This window comes from Sebastes fasciatus, chromosome 11 (genome assembly GCF_043250625.1).
Source record: "Sebastes fasciatus isolate fSebFas1 chromosome 11, fSebFas1.pri, whole genome shotgun sequence".
In the NCBI taxonomy this organism is placed as follows: Eukaryota; Metazoa; Chordata; class Actinopteri; order Perciformes; family Sebastidae; genus Sebastes; species Sebastes fasciatus.
In genome coordinates, this window is record NC_133805.1 from 12,578,449 (window position 1) to 12,598,144 (window position 19,696).

A 19,696-nucleotide genomic window follows, 5' to 3' on the forward strand; every position below is an offset into this window, starting at 1 on the left:
AGCTGGTGTGGGTTTAAAATATATTTATCTTCACATTAGGATTAAATCTTAATTTCACATAAAACTACATAATGTGTTAACAAATTAGGGGTTCTTTCATGTTTTCATAATAGTTATGAAGTTAAAGGTTTAAAGTATAAAAAATGAAATTACAAGGTGTCACAGGTCCTACATTCAGGTAAGACTAACAACATACTGTACACATTTTCAAAACCGTAAGTCTTGAGCTCGTACATGCTTTCAGGTTGTTGTTTTTGTAAAGAGAGAAATATCTATATTCTAACTTCTAAATCAGCCTTTAATTTCCACTTCCTTAACAGCATCCTGTGGCGTGCCAGCTCCACGTCCTTTACCTGGGAAAAAAGTTTTATTTTTACTATAAAACCATCAATAATAATATCATAATGTCAGCATTACAATACTTAGTTACAGCTACTTTGTATATATGTCTTTACAGCTTTACATTTTTACATTCTAACTGCACCTTAGTTAATATGGAGGACCATTAGAGTCATGTAAATAGTAATAAAGCATTTAATTGATTAATAACCTCCACACTTTTTTAGAGGGTGGAGAAAAGTACAACCGAACGACATTTTTAGGCAACCAAAAACTTATAATTAATTTTCATGAACTGAAAACACAATGTGAAAGGATTAAAGTTGTAAGATGAAAACACGGACAACGCCATGGTAGCAACTTGTCAATCTCAAGGTAGCCACGTCCTAAAGCATCTCCTGCTTTATGGTCTATTTGACTCTAAATGGGACCATAATTTACTAAATGAACATCATGCTGTATTGAAGAAGACTTGAAACTAGTGATTGAGACCATAAACTCATGTTTACGAAGTTTACTGAGGTAATAAATCAAGTGAGAAGTAGGGTCATTTTCTCATAGACTTCTATACAATCAGACTTCTTTTAGCAAACAGAGGAGTCGCCCCCTGCTGGCTATTAGAAAGAATGCAAGTTTAAGGCACTTTCGCATTGGCTTCACTTTTCAGAACCGGAGGTTGCCCACTGGTGATCCCTTTCACATTACTTGTAGTCATTTAATCCATTGTTAATTTTAAAAAATTGGTGATTGGCGCAGCTTGAAACTTGCACTGAAATTCAGTCTTACTACAGGTCAAACTCTTCTGAATAAAACTACAATGAGACTTTGATACGCCAGATAAACTCAGTGTTACCTCTTCTTTTGCGTTTTCCACTTTTGCCCTTACGCCCTCCTTTGCCAGCCCCCTGAGCGGCAGGCGGTCCACCGGGTGCTACAGGTGGCTTGGCGGGGCTTTCTGGATCTTTTATGCCCTCTGGTTTTGCAAAAGCCACAGTCACTTTGTTGCCGTCTATCTCACAGTCCTCCATGGCTTCTTTGACAGCTTTGCACTTGTCTTCACTCTCAAAGTCCACAAAACCAAACCTGAGAAACATGTAAAGTAACACAAGTCTGTGTAAAGAAGACTTCCAGAATAACTGAAAAAAACATTAAACACTAATTACAATGATAACAACAGAGGATAACTTTAGGCTACACACCCTTTTGGATCTCCTGTCTCTCTATCTACAGTGACTCTCGCTCTGACAGCCCCTTCAAACGCACTTTTAAGAGTCTCTGCCGTCGTCTTCTCGGCGAGGCCCATCACGATCAGTGTTTTTGAAACTAAAGAGGGGGAAAACACACATTATTGTGGTATCATCATTTTCATTACTCATCATGACTTGCGCCCCAGTAGCTCAGGTGGTAGAGTGGGCGCCCATATAACAAGGCTAGGCTAAACATGCACAAAAAGCATGCGTGGCCGGCCAGGATTATGTCAACAAAGCAAAGAGAAGCTCTGATTACAACACAGAGAGGGAGAGTGACTTCATCCTCTGCTCAGTAGACGTTACTCCTCTATATCTGTACATAGTAAATAGTTGTTTGCTGCGATATTAATGCTCTGAATATCTTACATAAAGAACCTTTAAACAGATTGTTTTTTTTACTTTTACTCAATTGCCTGGATGTTGTTGCATGTCCTTGAGTCTGCGGCTGTGTAGTGCTCAAAGTCTTCCCTTTAACCTACAGTAATAGTCATTCTTTCATTTTAATTCCAATGTATATAAAATTGTTAAAGTATTACATTATCAGACATTTTATTACATTAATGGGATTTATTACATTTTTGTCGATGAACAACCCCACGTACCTTTTGTCACCACTGATTTTGCTCCCATTTTGCAGAACTGTACTTTGACCGCCCTTTTGAAGATGATCTTGTTTTTGGATGCCTGCAAGGCCTTTTCAGCATCTGCCGCAGCTGCAAACTCAACAAATGCAAACCTGCAGAGGATTACAGATGTGTCTTGAGAATATTCAAATACTTTCTTCATTGTAAAAAAAACGGAGAGAAGGCCAGTGTACATGTACGTACCCTCTTGATTGGCCTTGGTGTTTAGGTACGCTGATACTAACGGCTTTCTGAAAGTGTTTCATGAGGGTTTTTTCTTTCATAGCAAAAGGCAAATTGCTCACAAATAAGGTGTTATTTGAAGAAGCTGTGAGAGAGAAGAGAGATATGTTGTCAACATAGGTAAATCGCTAAATCCAGATTTAATTGTTTGATGTTCAGATAAAAAAAACAAAAAAAATTTTTATAGCTACAGTATCACGTCAGCTATCAACAGTACATTTCTAAATGTCGAGGAATTTACCTTTTGTGTTGGTAGCTTTGTTAGTTTCTCCGACGAAGTCGACAATCAAAATCCGGCCTTGGATCTCGACTCCTTGTTTTCGCTGCAGTTCTTTTTTAGCAAAAGCTTTTTTTTTAAACTCCACAAAGGCAATGCTGTTGAAATATAAGGAAATTTCATTCAGTGTGAATTACAAATATCTGATAAAGGCATATTTTTATTTCTAAATAATCATAATCATACTAAATATAAGCAATAATGCATTTTGTGTACACTATTGTATACTTAGGAAGTGAACCGTAATGTGTGTTTTTTAAACTCTCACCCTTTCTTCGGGCTTTCAGTTCCACCAGGAAACCTGACGCCGACGGCCTCGGGGAAGATTTTCTGAATGTCTTCTTTTGTTGCTTCGTACGGGACGTTCTTCAGAAACAAACATCTTTCATCTTTGGCTGACAAACACAGGACAGTCCTCAAGTCAGACATTCACATCATAAATCGATTATTTTAGCAGTTAATGAAGAAAGAATAAACTCAATTTTATAGACTCAACAATAAACGCCCCCTTGTGGTATAAACACTCAAGCATTACCGCTGTCTAAAATGGCAGGTAACATAGAATTTAAATAAATGTGTAATAAAACAATTATATTTAGTTGAGTTACCTTTTTTGTCTTCCACTGGATCTTTCACCTTCACCTTGACCTCACTTTTGACCTTTGCTTTGGCGATCTTCAGTGGCTTATCATGCATCATTTCTCCATTTAACGTCAAGCCTTTGGTCAGGTCCATCTCTGAGGCCACATCTACATATGCATGTTTTCTACAACAGCAAAACATTAATATTTAATAATACATTTTGTGTTTTAAGTAGCAGCAATATTACTTCTAAGTGGATGAGACAAGCAACATCTAATGCACCTACTAGGTTTCCTGCCCAAAGGGACCTGACAGTAAAAATGGAAGTTAAACGGTAATACTCACTTGGACCGGTCTAATCGGATGTTTTGAACCAGGAGACTTTGTGCCATGAAGTAATTTGCCAATGAATCCTTGACTTCATCAAATGTTTTGGAGTTGTTCAGGTTGCCAACATAAAGACAAAATCCTGCAGCAAAATAAGACGGTGAAATGTGTGAGGGCAAGAATATGAAACACCTTACAGAACAAAGCGTCTTATTGTGAGTTCATACCATCGTTGATGAGCTTAGTTTTCTTTGACGGGGGGGTCTCAACAGTAGAGGGCGCCTTCCGTTTCCCTTTCACTGCAACCAAATAAAAGATATTAGAACTGTATCATAACTAAAGTGAGTACAAATAGCAAACTGTGCAGGATGTCATGTCTCTCCTCATTGTTTTGGTCATTTATACTGTACTTATTTTTATAACTTCAACATATAAGTAATCTACCACATTGATCTTTGTCTCTGAAACAAAGATCAAGTAAATACTGCCTCACATATTACAGAAAATGTTTACAGTAACATTTACAGTGAGGCAAATCTGTGTTTTTTTTTATCAGTTTTCTTTAAGTCAAAATGTTGTTTACAAGCAATTCAGATGAAGTTTCAACAAATTATAGAAGAGGTGAAAGCTTTTATTAATTTCACAGTTTGTTAAGGTTGTTTTATCATGTACTAACTCTTGGAAACATCCTTACCTGGTTTCTTTTCAACAATCTTTTGTTCGCCTCCGTTGGTTTCCTTTTTAACATCACCGCTCTCTCCCTCATCGTTCTTCTCCAGGGTTTCAGTTACTGTGGCTGTACTTCCAGCGACAGTCTCCATCGGAGATTCTAAAGAGGAAGTGCAGTTACTGGTACCGCTCAGAATTTCACTAAGGGCCAACATTTAGTCAGTTTTAATTGAACTCTGGTGCATTTCGTTTGGGCAGCTGTGAACGCAGTAATCGTACTCTGGTGCAGACCAAAACAACCGGTCTGAGACTGCTTGCAAGAGGCGGTGTCAGACCGCTTCCAAGCGAACCCTAGAGCAGTTCGATTGCAGTGAGGAGAAAATAATCTGACCTAATTACAGGAAGTGCACCAAAATGCAGAGGATTACGGGCTGCCTGCGCAGGCATTTGTTGAGATAGACACAGGTAAACATGAGTGGGAGAGGACTGACTTGGACTTCTGCCGAAGTCTGATGTTTGCTTGACATCTGGGCCAAAGAGAACATAGAGAATAAGATAAATAAAGTCCACAAAAACAGGGATGTTTAAAACGTCATTCAGGATAAACTAGAGAAGGGATTTGAGTCAAAGTGAAAAAACGTTGGCCCTGCCACCTTCATCACGCCCCACAGCAGACGTATTTTTTTGATTTCGTCCGCTTTAATTTTGCACCATGAAACCGAACCAGACTAAATAGAAAACATCCAAAAGTATCAATTTCACTCTGATTCGTGTGATGACATTTGTGTGGTGTTGTATTTGCAGTACCTCCAGATTCTTGCATCTCTAGCTCCTTCTTTGTCTCTGCACTCTCACTGGGAGCGTCCTCTGTGGAGCCGACTGCATCAGCTGAGGAGATGATCTGAGTCGGTTCTTCTGGCAAAAAAACAGTCACAATTAGATTTAAAGACTGAAAACCAGTAACGTTTTTTTTGCAGCCTCCATTCAAGCCCAAAGAAGGTGTGTGTTTCTCACATGAGATAGATTTTTAGGTGGAGTATCACTTTAAAACTGAGCAATGGGTTACCGCTTTTGGTATCTACACACATATTTAAACACAATACCTTCAACTTAAATGACAAGAAACATATTTGATTAACTATTATTTACAAAACTCATAGCATCTTTAAGATTCAAAACATGAAGACTAACATTACGCCTGCAACATTAATGATGAATGTTTCAGTGGAGGACAAATATTCCTTTTCTGGAAAAAAAATAGTCACTTTTAATTCTTGTAAACATCCTTACCACTATCCATCATCTGATCACTTGCATCAGTTCTCTTCTCTGCATCATCAACTTCTCCTTCCTTGTTCTTGTCATCCCATGATACAGTCACAGTTGTCGTACTTCCTTTTACTTCAATGACAGGGTCCATCTGAGAATCTAAAGATGCAGCTTTGTTACTGGCACGGCTCAGAATATCAATCAGACATCATGTGTGATGTGTTTGCTGTACCTTGTTCATCTTGGTCCTCCTTCGGAGCATCCTCTGATGTTCCCACTATTGGTTCACTTGGAGACACAGTCTCAGTCTGTCCTTCTGAACAAAATCATATTGAACAATTTAATGTTATTGTCATTATTAAGTCCAAACACGTCATGTTTATTGTAATTTTCCACTTGTTTAAAAGACTTGCCAGTTTTAACGTTGTCCTCTTCTTCTACAACTTCACTGGTGACAACTTTGCTTTGTCTTTTACTACGTCTTGTAGCCTGAAAAAAGACACATTAAATTATGACCCTGTGTGAGCAAGGCTGCAACTAAAAATGATTTACAATATTGATTAATTTGTCAATTATTTTTTAAATATTTATCAGGGGACTGTGTCCCCTCCCCACACACACTCACATCCAACCCCCCAGCAGTAACACAGAAACAGTTTTTAAAGCTAGTCACCTGTCAAAGACAATTTTCGGAACAGTACTGCAAACAGCACTTTACTATGGACATAAATGCACTTTTCTCTGCTGTTAAACACGACTGCGAATTGGGTGAAATTGTGTCTGAAACGTTTACTCATTTATTTTTTTATTGTTATTTTTAGGTATTGTTTAATTTTAATACTTATTTATTCTATCATTTTTAATGCACTGACGGGAGCTTGGAGAAATAATATTTCGTTTTGTTCTGTGTATGCAAATAATCAGTGAAATGACAAAGTGAATCTTGAACATAATCCCTTAAAGTAAGGGAATATGTCCATATGCAGTCCAAACTACAAAAATATTAAAATTACACTGTTAATACAAGCAGTAAGTCCTCCTATTTGAGAGGCTTGAACCAGTTAAAGTTTGTTATTATCCCGTGATAACTAACGTTAAATGAAACTTTTAATTGCTTATCAAAATTGATGTCAAATAACTTCCGTCAACCAACTAATCGATCAAAATCACACCAAATCAGCCCTATTTGAGAGTTAGATGGAATAACATGACCATGAAGTACCGACTTAAAATGAGCTGACAGGCTTACACCAGGTGTAAATTAACCACTTATAGGTAGAACTCATGATGATCACCTGCTAACCAACTGTTAGCTAACAGTTTGCAGCTAACAACACTTAGCAACTGTTAGTTAGTTAAAACAATCCACTTAGTGCACGTGGGAGCCTGGTATAACATGAATGTAAAGTAAATCTTACTTCTGTCTTTGCCATATTTGGTGTTAGAACACCACACGATTACAGGCTGGTAGTCGTAGCCGGTAAGGTAAAAACACACGTGTGTTCAAACTAAAAACATCCACATGTGATGCAGCACGATTTTTAAGCTACACACTGCGCATGCGCGTCCTGTAGTAACTACGGGTGCTCGCAGGGGTCTCTCAGCTTTATGCGATTCATCAAACAACAACAACGAGTCTCTGGAATCTATCCTCCTAAAAGAGTGATAATCATTGTCTGGACTTCACTGCTATGAGCACATATATGGTAAATATTGGGGTAGCAGGTGAATTATGTTAAGAGAGTATATCTTTGGGAGTAATTTACCGCTCAAATGTCATGTTCTGACAGCTAGCTTAGTAGCCAATGTGCTTAATGGTGATCACCCACTTCATTCAGCTCTCCAACAGACTCCATGGTATATAAGCTGATTTTTAATATTACTTCGTCTCACAGAATAACTGAACCTCATCGTGTTTTTCAAAGTGTGTATTATGGATGTATATCGACTAAACATGTATTCGGCGCTTTTAGATTATCTATTTTAGCCCAATATATGACAAATTAGCACTATTTAAGTGTCAGATTCTCCTTTTTGTACATGCGTTACTCTCTCCTATTACACGTGTTTAATGAAGGGAGTCTGGGATATAAGATTTGTCAACACTGGCTTCTCCGTCATAGTTTTTTTTTGCAGATCACAATACAGCAGGTGGATTATGGTAAGAGAGGATATCTTGGGAGTGTTTTTTGGGATTAATTTACCGCTCAAATTTCATTTTTCTGACAGCTCAAGTGGACACCCACTGTAGGTTAAATCAGCTCTCCACCAGACTCCATGGTATATAAACAGATTTTTAATATTACTTCGTCTTGCAGAATAACTGAACCTCGTTGTGTTTTTCACAGTGTGTATTATGAATGTATTACGACTCAACATGTGTTCGGCTTTTTTAGATTATCTATTTTAGCTCAATATATGACAAATTAGCACTATTTTAAGTCTCAGATTCTCCCTCTTTTACTTTCGTTACTCTCTGCTTTTTACACGTGTTTAATGAAGGGAGTCTGGTAAGAACTCTGGCTTCTCTGTGCTTGTTTTTGCAGATCACAATACAGAAATTGAAACTGGAAACGTGGTTCAAACAGGTTGAACTGGACTTCGAAGAATCCGCAGTCCGAAGGTCGAGTTACAGCCTCGACACGACACCTCCTCACCCGGGTCAGGTTCAGATAAGATATCGGGTCAGGCCGCCCCTTCAGGAGGCTCTAAACAAGACCAGTATGAGCTGACCACTGGAGGATGTGGTGACTCATTTGATGGGTAGTAAGGACAACGTGTTTCTACAATGGGGAGTCACAAGAGGAACGGTTTCAAGAAGGACAGCTTCATTTTGTCGGTTGATGTGGGGACAACCTCGATCAGATGTCACGTTTATGACAAGGAGGCAAACATCCGAGGATCATGCACCACCAAGGTATTATTCATCTTACACCACCCACTTGCGTCACTCTCATTTGTTCTCCTTTATTTGGTTTTACTCAGACATTTACATAAACATACTTAACTAGATACAAATATGAAGTGAACCAACTTTTCCCACTTTTTACAATGAAATAATAATAATAATAATAATAATAATATAATAAGTTTATTTGTAGAGCACTTTTCAAGCACAAAGTGTTTTCCAAGGAAATTCACATAATGTACAACAGAATACACTGAAACACAAATAATTAAATAAAAAACAATATAATGGGAAAATAAAGAAACAAGCATATACATATTCATATAGTTACATATGCACAGATATACACATCAGCACACAAGCATACAAAAGAATGAAATTATAGAACACACATATAGACATGGGGTGCTTTTCATGTGAAATAATATAAAATACATTTTAATAATAATAATAAAAATTACATTTAGAAAAATTAAACAAAAGAAGGGCGTTATGGGGAAATATACTTTTTCCACTCCTTCCAAATTTCCTCAAATTTAGTTCCTTGAAGCCTCATGAAAGTGACAGTATTTCTTTCCATTGCAAACATTCATAAATTACATCATACCAGTTCTCCAATGATGGGGTAATCTGGTTTAAGCCATTTCTTAGTTGTTGCTTTTCTAGCAGCTACACTCAATATTCCAAACAAGTATTTTCTTTTAATATTTGTAGATGTTGAAAGTAGAAGACCAAACAGGAGTTCGTCCCACTTAAAAACTATGTTTGTACCAAATATAGTAACTAATTCTGTGTAAATCTTACGCCAAAAATAATTTATACTTATAAAATAGTCTTTTCAATGTCTGAAAATCAGTCAATGTCCTCTGGTTGAAAAGGTACAGTATGAGGAGAGGCCTCGATTAGCCAAACCCTTATAGCTTGCATCACTTGCATCATTCTCATGTACACAAACTACATTATTTTGAAGCTGATCTTTATTCTGGTTATCCAGGTTGTCGCCTTGTATCCAGAGGTAGGACATGTGGAGATGGACCCAGATGCAATATGGGAAGGGTTTATCTCTGTGGTCAAGGGAGCAGTGCAAGGTACAGTTGCACCATTTCCTGTTGCTGCAACTATTCCAAGGAATTAGACCAGATGTGATTCATTTTACATGTTAATAGGCATAAACCCTTTTTTATTTTCAAAGTGAAACTATGAGAAATGAGTGAATTTTCAGTGAATGTATTATTTTCTTTTTAATTTATGTTAACTCTTATGCAAATCAATCATTTTCAAAGAACTTTCAAATGATGTGACTGAAACATGAGTTTTATATTCACTTAAGACTTAACTTTTTTTGTTGCCTGTGACCGCTTAATACAAAGCATTATGTATATGGGACCCCTTGTCACAGGGTGCATGTAGAGTTGTGAGCAGTTCAACTGAAGAAGGATTTAGTTTTAGAGGCCTGAAGACGTTAAAGTTTACAGTATTTCAGGAAAATCGAAGTTCAAAAATCAAACAAAATTTTGTGTAGCAGAATTTAGTTTTTCATCTTATTCCCTACCCTAGTAACTTGCTCGCAACCCCTTACATTAATCTCACAATCACTTGTGTGGATCGTGACCCCAGATTGGGAAGCACTGACTTAAAGTGTTGTAATACTTCTGACATCTGGGTAACAGGTCAAAAACTGTGTAATACTGAGAAAAGTGCACTTTTATGCTTTTATGCTTTTATATTAAAAGACCTTTACTGGCTAAAGACAGACAAACATGGACTGAGATGCCAGATCTTTAGGTACACCTGACTACTGTTCAGTGCAATCCAATAAGCAGCACTGCAGTGAATAACACACTTAATAATCGCATCAGAAAGGTGTCGATTTAAGGCAGTGTTTATTTTCGAGGCTGCATCCTGTGCTGTTGTTTTATTAGATTATATTGACATTAGAAACACTTTGGTATCCTGATATAGAAAAAACTATTCCCTGCATACAAACAGTTGACAAGACTGAAGTGATTGTATCCCCATTGAAAGTCTGTTCAACTCTGTCCTTGCTTTGTTAAGAAACTTATTAAACCCAGAACATCACGTTGATTAACATGTGACCTTTGTCTCTGTCCTTACAATGATTTCAAAACTCTCTTCCTGCTTCTCAGCATAACCGGTTTAATGATGTGTGTGTGCATGTGCTGCTGAACTCATTATATAGATGCAGGAGTGCAAATGCATCAGATAGACGCCCTGGGCATCTCCACCCAGCGTGGCACCTTCACAACATGGGACAGGTAAAATGAATATAATTAATTAAATGACTTCCAAAAAAAGCACATACAGTATAACGCTGTAGACGGGAAACCGTTGTACCTGTTTAAATTTGTCTTCGTAAAGTTTCCATCCTGGCTCCATCCCAGGTTAATTTCACTTCCTCTCTTTCACGTCGACAGGGAAACTGGGGTTCCTTTCCATAACTTCATCAGCTGGCAGGATCAGAGGGCTGCAGACCTGGTGCAAACCTGGAACAGCTCCTGCACATTGAAAGTGAGTCTCTGACTGCTTGTCATCTACTTTTACTGTTGGAAGTTAAGAGATGAGATATGAAATACTAGAACTTCTAAATTATTTGAATGCAGCCTTGGTAAAAAAAAAAGGTTTTGACACAGAGCAACCGTAGGATCAGTGCTGAATATCATGTCCCTTCATACTGTGTGACTTTGATTGTTTTTTCCGACAACTGTAGGCAATCCATGGCGTGATGAGCGTGGTCTACTTCCTGACCAGGCAGAAGCGGTCGCTTGCAGCAAGTCTTATTGTCTTCTCCACTCAACATGTCACCTTACGCCTCGCCTGGGTCCTAACACACTACAAGCAGGTGTGTGTGTGTGTGTGTGTGTACTGTATAGGCTGACACTTAAACCAGTTAAAATCAAACCTAGAGCAGGCCTCCCGGGCTGTGGGGGTCAAAGGGTTAAACCAAAGCCTATAATCACAGCAAACAGGGAGAGGCCGTATTATGTTATCAACACATTTCTCACTTGTTTATTTCTCCTCCTCATCTTTCTTCTTCTTCCAGGTTCGTCAAGCAGTAGCTGAAGGCAACTGCTGCTTTGGAACAATAGACACCTGGCTGCTGTTCAAACTCACGAAAGGTGGGTGTGGCATTTTTCTTTACGTGAAGCTCAATGTGAATTTTTAATCAGAACAGTACGGCAATATATTACATTTCACTCCCGTCAGATTATCCAACAGGATTTTAAGCCTTACACAGAATGTTCTTTGTGTTTCCAATCCTATTGCATCACTGAATTGCTGAAATGTTTCAGCTAACTCCTGTGGGAGAGGAGGAGTTGCAAAAACAACTGGGAGCTCAGACAAGTTTTTTTTTTTTACTTTTTGGAAATGGACTTTGTGATTATATTCATTTGTGTCACTGAATCTGTTTTAGGGCAGGTCCACGCCACAGACTACTCTAATGCCAGTTCAACGGGAATTTTCGACTCCTATCAGGTCTGGCGTACGTCCTGTTTATTTACTGTTTTTTTTGGTGTGTGAGTTTTTTTTCATATCACTGTAATGTGACTTTTTTTTCACAGATGTGCTGGAGCCGCTTGCTCAGCTTTATTGTTTCTCTGCCTCTCTCTATTTTCCCCAAAGTAGAAAACACAGGGTGAGTCAACCATTTCCTTCGAACTCCATCTAACACATGAATCACGTCTTAGCCAGTAAAATCTTTAAATCCTTCTTCAGTTGAACTGCTCACAACTCTACATGCACCCAAAGGGTCCCAAATACATAATGCTTTGCATTAAGCGGTCACACAAGCAAAAATAAATTACTTAAGCAGATATAAAACTCACGATTCAGTCACATTATATGAAACATCGGTCTCAAGAGTTGCTTTTTAAACCGCTTTGAAAATGTCTGATTGATTTCTGTCGGCATCAGAGCAAACATAATGTAAAAAAAAAAAAAAAAAATCCATTTACTGAAAATGTCCACTCACTCATTATGATCAGCTCTGGGTGTGACATGTTATTCATGAAGAGTGTGAGATGATGCATTGTCTCTGGTCTCTCCCTCATGATGCACCAGCCATGACTTTGGTTCCACAGACTCGTCCATCTTCGGAGTCCCCATTCCCATCATGTCGGTGGTGAGTTGTCGATGTCTGAGGCGTCACACGCTCTGTTATCTGCGTGATTACGATTTAAAAGCTTTGATTGCAACCTTTTGATTCCATTTATGCCAGCGTGTCTGAGACGACCTCACCGCCATTATGTTGTAAAAAGGAAATTAAGGAGAGTCATTTAGTTAATCATCTGCAACGAATGTGACAAGAGGATAGCATGACAGAAAGTAGACTTGCCCCACTTTGAAAGTTTTGAAAGTTCATGTGACACAAGGTCTTCCTCTTTTTCTTTTTACTTTTAGTATTCTACGTACTGCAGCTGCCCTTATAAAGTACATACTGTTGCATGCAGTATGCATACAATGTGGACATACAGTTTTGCCATAACATTGCACCTTGAACTTTGACCCTCTTTGCTGTGCAGAGGATTGTGGGTCAAAATAGCCAGAGAAACATGCTGGCTTGCATACTGCAAAATGTGACCGGATGTTGTAGGACATCCTGGTATTTTTTAGGGCCGCCCTCCTCGTAGTCGATTAGTCGACTAATCGGTCGTTTTGGTCTTAGCCGACTAAGATTTCTTAATTTGAGTAGTCGTTTTTTAAGCTATCTTTATGCTGAATGACTTATTTCTAAAAAACTTATGGGCACATCTCTGGTAAACACAACATTTAAAGTGGTGCTTTCGTGGAGAAATTCAGTTTTACAGATCTGTCGATTAAATCAACTAATCGATTAGTGGACGACGAGTGTTAGTCGACTAAGAATTTCTTTAGTCGAGGACATCCTGGCATTTTTGGCATGCTGCATTTGACAATCTAAGTATTGGGACATACTAATTATTTTTCTGGCATACTAAATAGTATGGTAGTATTGGTATTGGAACGCACAGTAAACCTGTTTAGGGTTTTCACAACATACAAATGACTTCCTCTGTCCCTCTCTGACATAGATGGCGGACCAGCAGGCGGCCATGTTTGGAGAGTGCTGCTTTGACATTGGTGATGTCAAGATCACCATGGGAACGGGCACCTTCATGGACATCAACACCGGCAGCAAACCGCATACGTCCGTAGCAGGTAAAGCAAAATACACGCAAGATTATCCCGTCCAGATTTTTTTCCATACGGTCACACATTACAAGCCAGTGCGTCTTCTCTGTAGGTCTGTATCCTCTGGTGGGATGGAAGATTGGCTCAGAGGTGGTTTATCTGGCGGAGGGCAACGCAGCAGACACAGGCACTGCCATCAGATGGGCACAGGAGCTGGGTGAGTGACGAGTAGTGTACGATAGCTCTGACGATTATTTCTTTTTCATCTTATTTGCAAGAAATTTTGTCTGGTAGTTGAATGGTTTTATGAGGATATATCAAAAACACAATGCTGGAATCATTTAAAGGTATCCATTTTTAAGAGATAATCGTCTTTACACTGAAAACATTAGCGAACCTGTACCTGTGTCTGTTGCAGAGCTGTTCTCTGACGTCCAGGAGACAAGCAACATGGCTTACAGCGTCAGCGACTCAGACGGAGTGTGTTTCGTTCCTTCCTTCAGTGGCCTGCAGGTACGATGAGTACAGTGTGCATGTCATACAGATGTGTACAAAACCATTCACCCAAAGCAAAACAATACGTGTATTCACTCTAGCTCATTTAACCAATGGATTTACTTTTTTGTTTTTTTATTTTGTCTCTGTGTAACATGGTTGTGTGTCTCTTTTTTTTTCTCTGCCCTCCATTGTGAACTGGCCTTTTGTAAGTGTCTGTCCTGGATGTTCATAGTTTATCTGCATGTGATTACAAAATCTAATGTTTACTAATGGCTGTATAATCAAGAGCTACATACAGTAACCATGTAAAACAGTATACCTGCACTCTTGCTGAGAGATGCTGTTGAGTTTCACTTTAATGCAAAAGACATGAGGTCCATTTCATACATTCTTTTACCTTAGTTTTTTACCCAATCTGTTTTTCATTTATAGACATTTGACCCTTTTGTGTATATATTTTATTCATCCAAAGGCCCCTCTAAATGATCCCAAAGCTTGTGCCTCCCTCATGGGCCTCAAACCTTCTACCACCAAAAGTCATCTAGTCCGAGCCATTCTGGAGTCCGTCGCCTTCAGGTGAGTCATTTTGAATTAGAGGTCGACCGATAGGGGCCAGGATTACTTCTGTTGCGTGTCCTGTTATGTTGTAAATTACAAACCATAAATGTCAGTGCATAATCTCGGGGTTAGGAGGATCCTTAACCGTGCTATTTCATTTCATGAATGGGTGGTTACGTGGCTGGATTATTTGGAAGAGAGAACGCCACATTGGTAACCAAGTTAAAATAACAGTGAATGATTTCTTATCCTCCCCGTCTGCCTGTCTTGTATCTGGAACAAAGAGCTGTTAGTGTTGAGTTATATATTTGAGAGAGAACTTATTTTCTCCCCCTCTACTTTAACTTTGTGTATGGAGCCTCCATGCAAAACGCTGATGTAGGTCCTCGCGTGACTGGTGGCGGCTGTGCAGCCATCGGCCACTATCGGAGCCCAGTTTCGGCCAAACCCATTAATCGGTCGATCTCTATTTTGAAGAGATCGTTTCTGTTTGACCTTTTTTCTCATTCATGTTAACTGATATTGTCTCCTTGTACTTGTCTTATTCTTTGCAGGAACAAGCAGCTCTATGAGACGATGCTGAGAGAAACTCAGATTCCCATCACAAAGATCAGGTGCAGTTTTCCTCATCCTATCTGATTGTAGTAATGTAAGCCCTCTGCACATGGACTCAACATAGACATTTGGCTCTCACAACCCTCAGATATCCCAGCTTACAGCGCAATATCTGATTGTAGGATTTTGGATTTCAGCCAGCAAACTGGGCGTAACAGAGTGGACTCTTGTGTGTTACCGTGCCTCTACTAATGCAGTTCAGCTTTTATTGGCAATGCATTACGGGTGTATATTTCTCTGCTACTGTTGCAGCGTAATTGAGTGCACTATCTATCTTTCTTTCCGTCTCAGGATGGATGGCGGTGTTTCCTCCAACGACTTCGTCATGCAGCTGACTGCAGACCTGTTTGGCAAGAAGGTATCCAGACGCCAACATTACGAAATGTCGTGTCTAGGTGCCGCTTTTGTTGCTGGACTTGGAATTGGTACGCAGACACTAACTCACACACGACATGGACATGCTTTCAAATTTGAAACACTTTTGCAGATCTGTTATAACAGCCAGCAGTGTGAAGCTGAATGTCTTAAAGAGGCTGCTCAGCACAAAGAAGAAGAGAGAGCAGCTCTGTCAGGCAGTTAGACACTTCAATGTTACTCTTTACTTTCAATATGGCTCTTTTGTTTGTCTCTAAAAATATCGCAAGACTTTGTCATGACAGCGAGTTGCATTTGAAAAGTTCTGATCAAAAGTCCTATTTTTATCCCCGGCACTGGCAGAAGGAGCCAAATGAAATGCTGCTCTTTGTTATGTAACCCGTTTTTTTTTTTCCATTTAATTATTCACATTATGTAATTAGATTGTTATACATTAGTCAGTGCTTAATCAAATCAAACACAGAAGATGGATTTGTTCTTGTTGTTTTATAACGGGCCAGAAGCAGGTGGTGCTGGTGACTGAATAATAATAATGTGAATCATGTGAGAAACATTAGTTCTCTGTGGATCAGTAGACAATAGTGTTGGGAGAATCTGCACCACTTTCAGCCAGTGATTAGTGGTTTGTTTGAAGGCGTAGACTCATGTATCACTCACAGAGCCACATTCTGATTGTATAGGACTTCCTGTGTTATACATGGTTCATTTTTAAAAAGGTTTGTGTTAACGTTGTTTACCTCTGTCCTCCACGGTCACTGCAGGCTTCTGGAGGACCAGGGAAGAGCTGAAGAAGCTGCAGAGCAGCGACGAGGCGTTCTTGCCCCGGCGAGCATCCAAGGGCGGCGCTTGTAGCCCGAGTCGGGAGTACATCCCCGTCCTCCAGAGCTGGGAGAGAGCGCTCCGACGCTCCATGAATTGGTACAACAAGCCTTGACGCCGGATGCACACGCAGGGAGATCCAGGGTCTGACCACAGAGGAAGATAGAGATACCAGTTTTTAGTCTAGGTGAAAGCAGATGGATCTTTTCCAACAAAATGACTGTTTCAAGATATGACAACCATCAGCTGTGTCTTTGGAAATGATACAAAGAAATGATACGTAAATGATTGGTGATGGTGACTCAGTGTGCTGCGCAACCTTTAACAGCAGCCACTTAGTCTTTGGGGTGTAAATCACAAGTTTCATCACGATACAATGATACAATACATTGATTCTTTGGACAACGATACGATATTTTCGATAGATTCGATTCAATTCAGGGGCCTTCAATCTACATGAGACAATATGATGTGCCCATTTAACACAATCAGTTACATTTATATCTATCAACTCACAACAAGCAACTAAAAAATGATTTGACAATTTTACAGAGTGCTGCAGGGATGACGTATTTTATATGCCAACCAGGAAGTCAGCATCACTGGTTCCCTTTACAAAAAGCCAATGGGATTTCTCCGTTGGATTTTGGATTATTGCAGAAAATAAGCTCAGTTCCAAACAAACATTTTTGATATTTACACGCTTTGTTCCGTAAAATAATCTCCACAAATGAACACCATTTCTATGATTTTTGTAAATGCATTCACCAGAAGTGAAAAGCTAACGTTAGGCTATAAACCAACTACACCACGACCTCACGTCACCACCACTACGCTAAAGGCGGACTAATGTTCGGCGTGATGGCGTTTAGTAGTCTCATTTAGCCACTTCTTAGCAACCGCCTCTTTTAAGACACATAAAAGCTTCAAAATTCTCGATATTTTCTGATGTATTTTATGTCGTAGAACACAACGTTAAAATCTAATCAGCCCGTGTTAACCACAGACTATTTCAGGCATCTCACTAACAACACATAAAAAAAAACATTGCTTTGAGACGAAGGAACCAGAAGTAGAAAAATGCTAACTCATTTCCGGGTTTTAGGACTCATTCCTGTCGCACTCTATTACTGGGCTCTATAGGAAGGAGGTGCGCTTGGACGGAAATGGTGAAACAGATGCGCCATGTGAATTTCAATATATTTTGCATCGGTGATGTTGGATTGTTGTTCACTAAATTGATATATTGATCCAGATCGATGTATCGTTACACCCCTAGAGAGCTGAAGGTCGTACTCTTTGACATAATGATAAAGCACTGATAACTACGGTTGAAAGCAGGATTGTGGGAAAGGTCCAGTAAGGATCTGATCCAGGCCAGAGCGCCGTCAGCCAGCTTCACAGCCTTGAATTGTTGTCCACATGCAGAAGTGGATTTCTTCACACGCTATAGCAACCTCATCCTTTATTCATTCCACACCTCAAAGCCACTGGTGCCTCCTCATATTACAGTATGGTATCCATCTGGGATAACATTTGTACATTTCTTCCCACATGGGGGCGCTAATGACTGGCTTTACATCTTTTTAATTTATGAACCGCCATAGCAACCACATGAGAATGAGGATTGAAATCATTGATATCAGACTTGTACATGATCCTCTGTGAGGAAAACAAATGCTCTAAATAGGAAGAACATTCAACAAGCACAGTGTAGTATTTGCCTTATGAACATGCCTGTTTCTTCTGGATTTAACAGTATTTCCTCTTTGTCCTTTCAAGGAAATATTAGTCTTCTAGAGAAATAATTTTTGTAATCATTAACTCAAGCTGCAGACTTAACACATGTATCTTCCAGCTAAATACAATTATTAGATGAGATGATGATTATGTTTAAATGTGACTAGAACAAAAACTAACTAGGGCTGTCAATCGAGACTGTCCATGATTAATCGTGATTTTTTATCTGTTCAAAATGTACCTTGAAGGGATATTTGTCAAGTATTTTACACTCTTATTAAGGGAGAGGGCAAATATGCTTGCTTTATGCAAATGAATGTATATATTTATTATCGGAAATCAATTAACAACACAAAACAATGACACATATTGTCCAGAAACCCTCACAGGTACTGCATTTAGCATAAAAAACAGGCAACAACAGCTGTCAGTGTGTCAGTGTGCTGACTTGACTATGACTTGCTCCAAACTGCATGTGATTATCATAAATTGGGCCTGTCTGTAAAGGGGAGACTCGTGGGTACCCATAGAACCCATTTTCATTCACATATCTTGAGGTCGGAGATCAAAGGACCCCTTTTGAAAATGGCCATGACAGTTTTTCATCACCAAAATTTAGTGCAAGTTTGGAGCGTTATTTAACCTCCTTCGCGACAAACTAGCATGACATGGTTGGTACCAATTGATTCCTTAGGTTTAAAACTGAGCCCGGTTCAGCCTCCGGAAGATCGATTGCGTTAAAGGAATTAGTGGCGTTAAAATGAATTTACGTTATTATCACGTTAACTTTGACAGACCTAAAACTAATAGTATATGCTTTGCTCTGTGTGAGGGAATCCTACTGGATTTTAGGATTTCAGCACCTTGTTGTCAGAAATGCTTCTCACCTCTTGGATGCAACTCACATCTCCACTGGAAATGAATTAGAAAGGTTTGTTAAAGTTGACTATGAGGGTATACGTGGGGATTGGAACATGTAGCTTTGCTGTAGTAGCTGTCATACATTTTATGTCCGCTCATAAATCTCAAATCTTACTATGGAGCACGTTGTGTTGTTTAGGAACAAGCTAATCAGGGATATAAATATGAACTGAAGTATGTATTTCTTGTTGATCCATGTTTTGTAGCCATTATTAGTTGGTGTTTATTGTTGAATTGTGCAGCCATGTCGATGTCATATGATAATGTTTTGACTCAAGTCTCTTAGGTGACCTGATGAACTCTGATGACTGAAGTTACAAATTCCAATCATGTTGTGATAAAAGAATTCTAACAAATGACTAAGAAACTGTGAATCTGATTCTAGATGTAGTCTACTCGCTGGCTGTTAAATGTTTTTCCAAAACTGTAGAATTTTTCTTTTTCTTTTAAAGGTTTGTTATGCAAAGTGACATTATGCATAATACATAAAGACCACCTCAGATTGAAATTACCA

General features: G+C 39.0%; 2 protein-coding genes across 3 annotated transcripts; one reads left to right on the forward strand and one right to left on the reverse strand.

Moving 5' to 3' along the window:
- Positions 1–8: 8 nt before the first annotated feature.
- Positions 9–7,144, reverse strand: LOC141776890 (nucleolin-like). Of its 2 annotated transcripts, none has more exons than XM_074650730.1 (16): positions 6,998–7,144; positions 5,993–6,068; positions 5,812–5,895; positions 5,601–5,738; positions 5,118–5,222; positions 4,336–4,470; positions 3,869–3,940; positions 3,660–3,783; positions 3,341–3,498; positions 3,001–3,127; positions 2,697–2,830; positions 2,417–2,540; positions 2,192–2,325; positions 1,539–1,662; positions 1,193–1,422; positions 9–353 (listed from the first exon to the last, which is right to left on the reverse strand). In XM_074650730.1, the coding sequence occupies exons 1-16, from the start codon at positions 7,010–7,012 to the stop codon at positions 292–294; spliced, it is 1,842 nt and encodes a 613-aa protein (XP_074506831.1). In that variant the 5' UTR covers positions 7,013–7,144; the 3' UTR covers positions 9–291. The 2 variants fall into 2 exon arrangements, with proteins under 2 accessions (XP_074506831.1, XP_074506830.1); XM_074650729.1 differs by having other exon boundaries at positions 5,118–5,225.
- Positions 7,145–7,146: 2 nt separating this feature from the next.
- gk5 (glycerol kinase 5) lies at positions 7,147–19,696 on the forward strand. Its single transcript, XM_074650731.1, has 17 exons — positions 7,147–7,285; positions 8,126–8,496; positions 9,482–9,575; positions 10,688–10,763; positions 10,923–11,016; positions 11,216–11,347; positions 11,549–11,624; positions 11,921–11,982; positions 12,069–12,142; positions 12,568–12,628; positions 13,557–13,683; positions 13,769–13,873; positions 14,075–14,169; positions 14,627–14,730; positions 15,267–15,326; positions 15,619–15,752; positions 16,464–19,696. The coding sequence occupies exons 2-17, from the start codon at positions 8,368–8,370 to the stop codon at positions 16,634–16,636; spliced, it is 1,596 nt and encodes a 531-aa protein (XP_074506832.1). The 5' UTR covers positions 7,147–7,285; positions 8,126–8,367; the 3' UTR covers positions 16,637–19,696.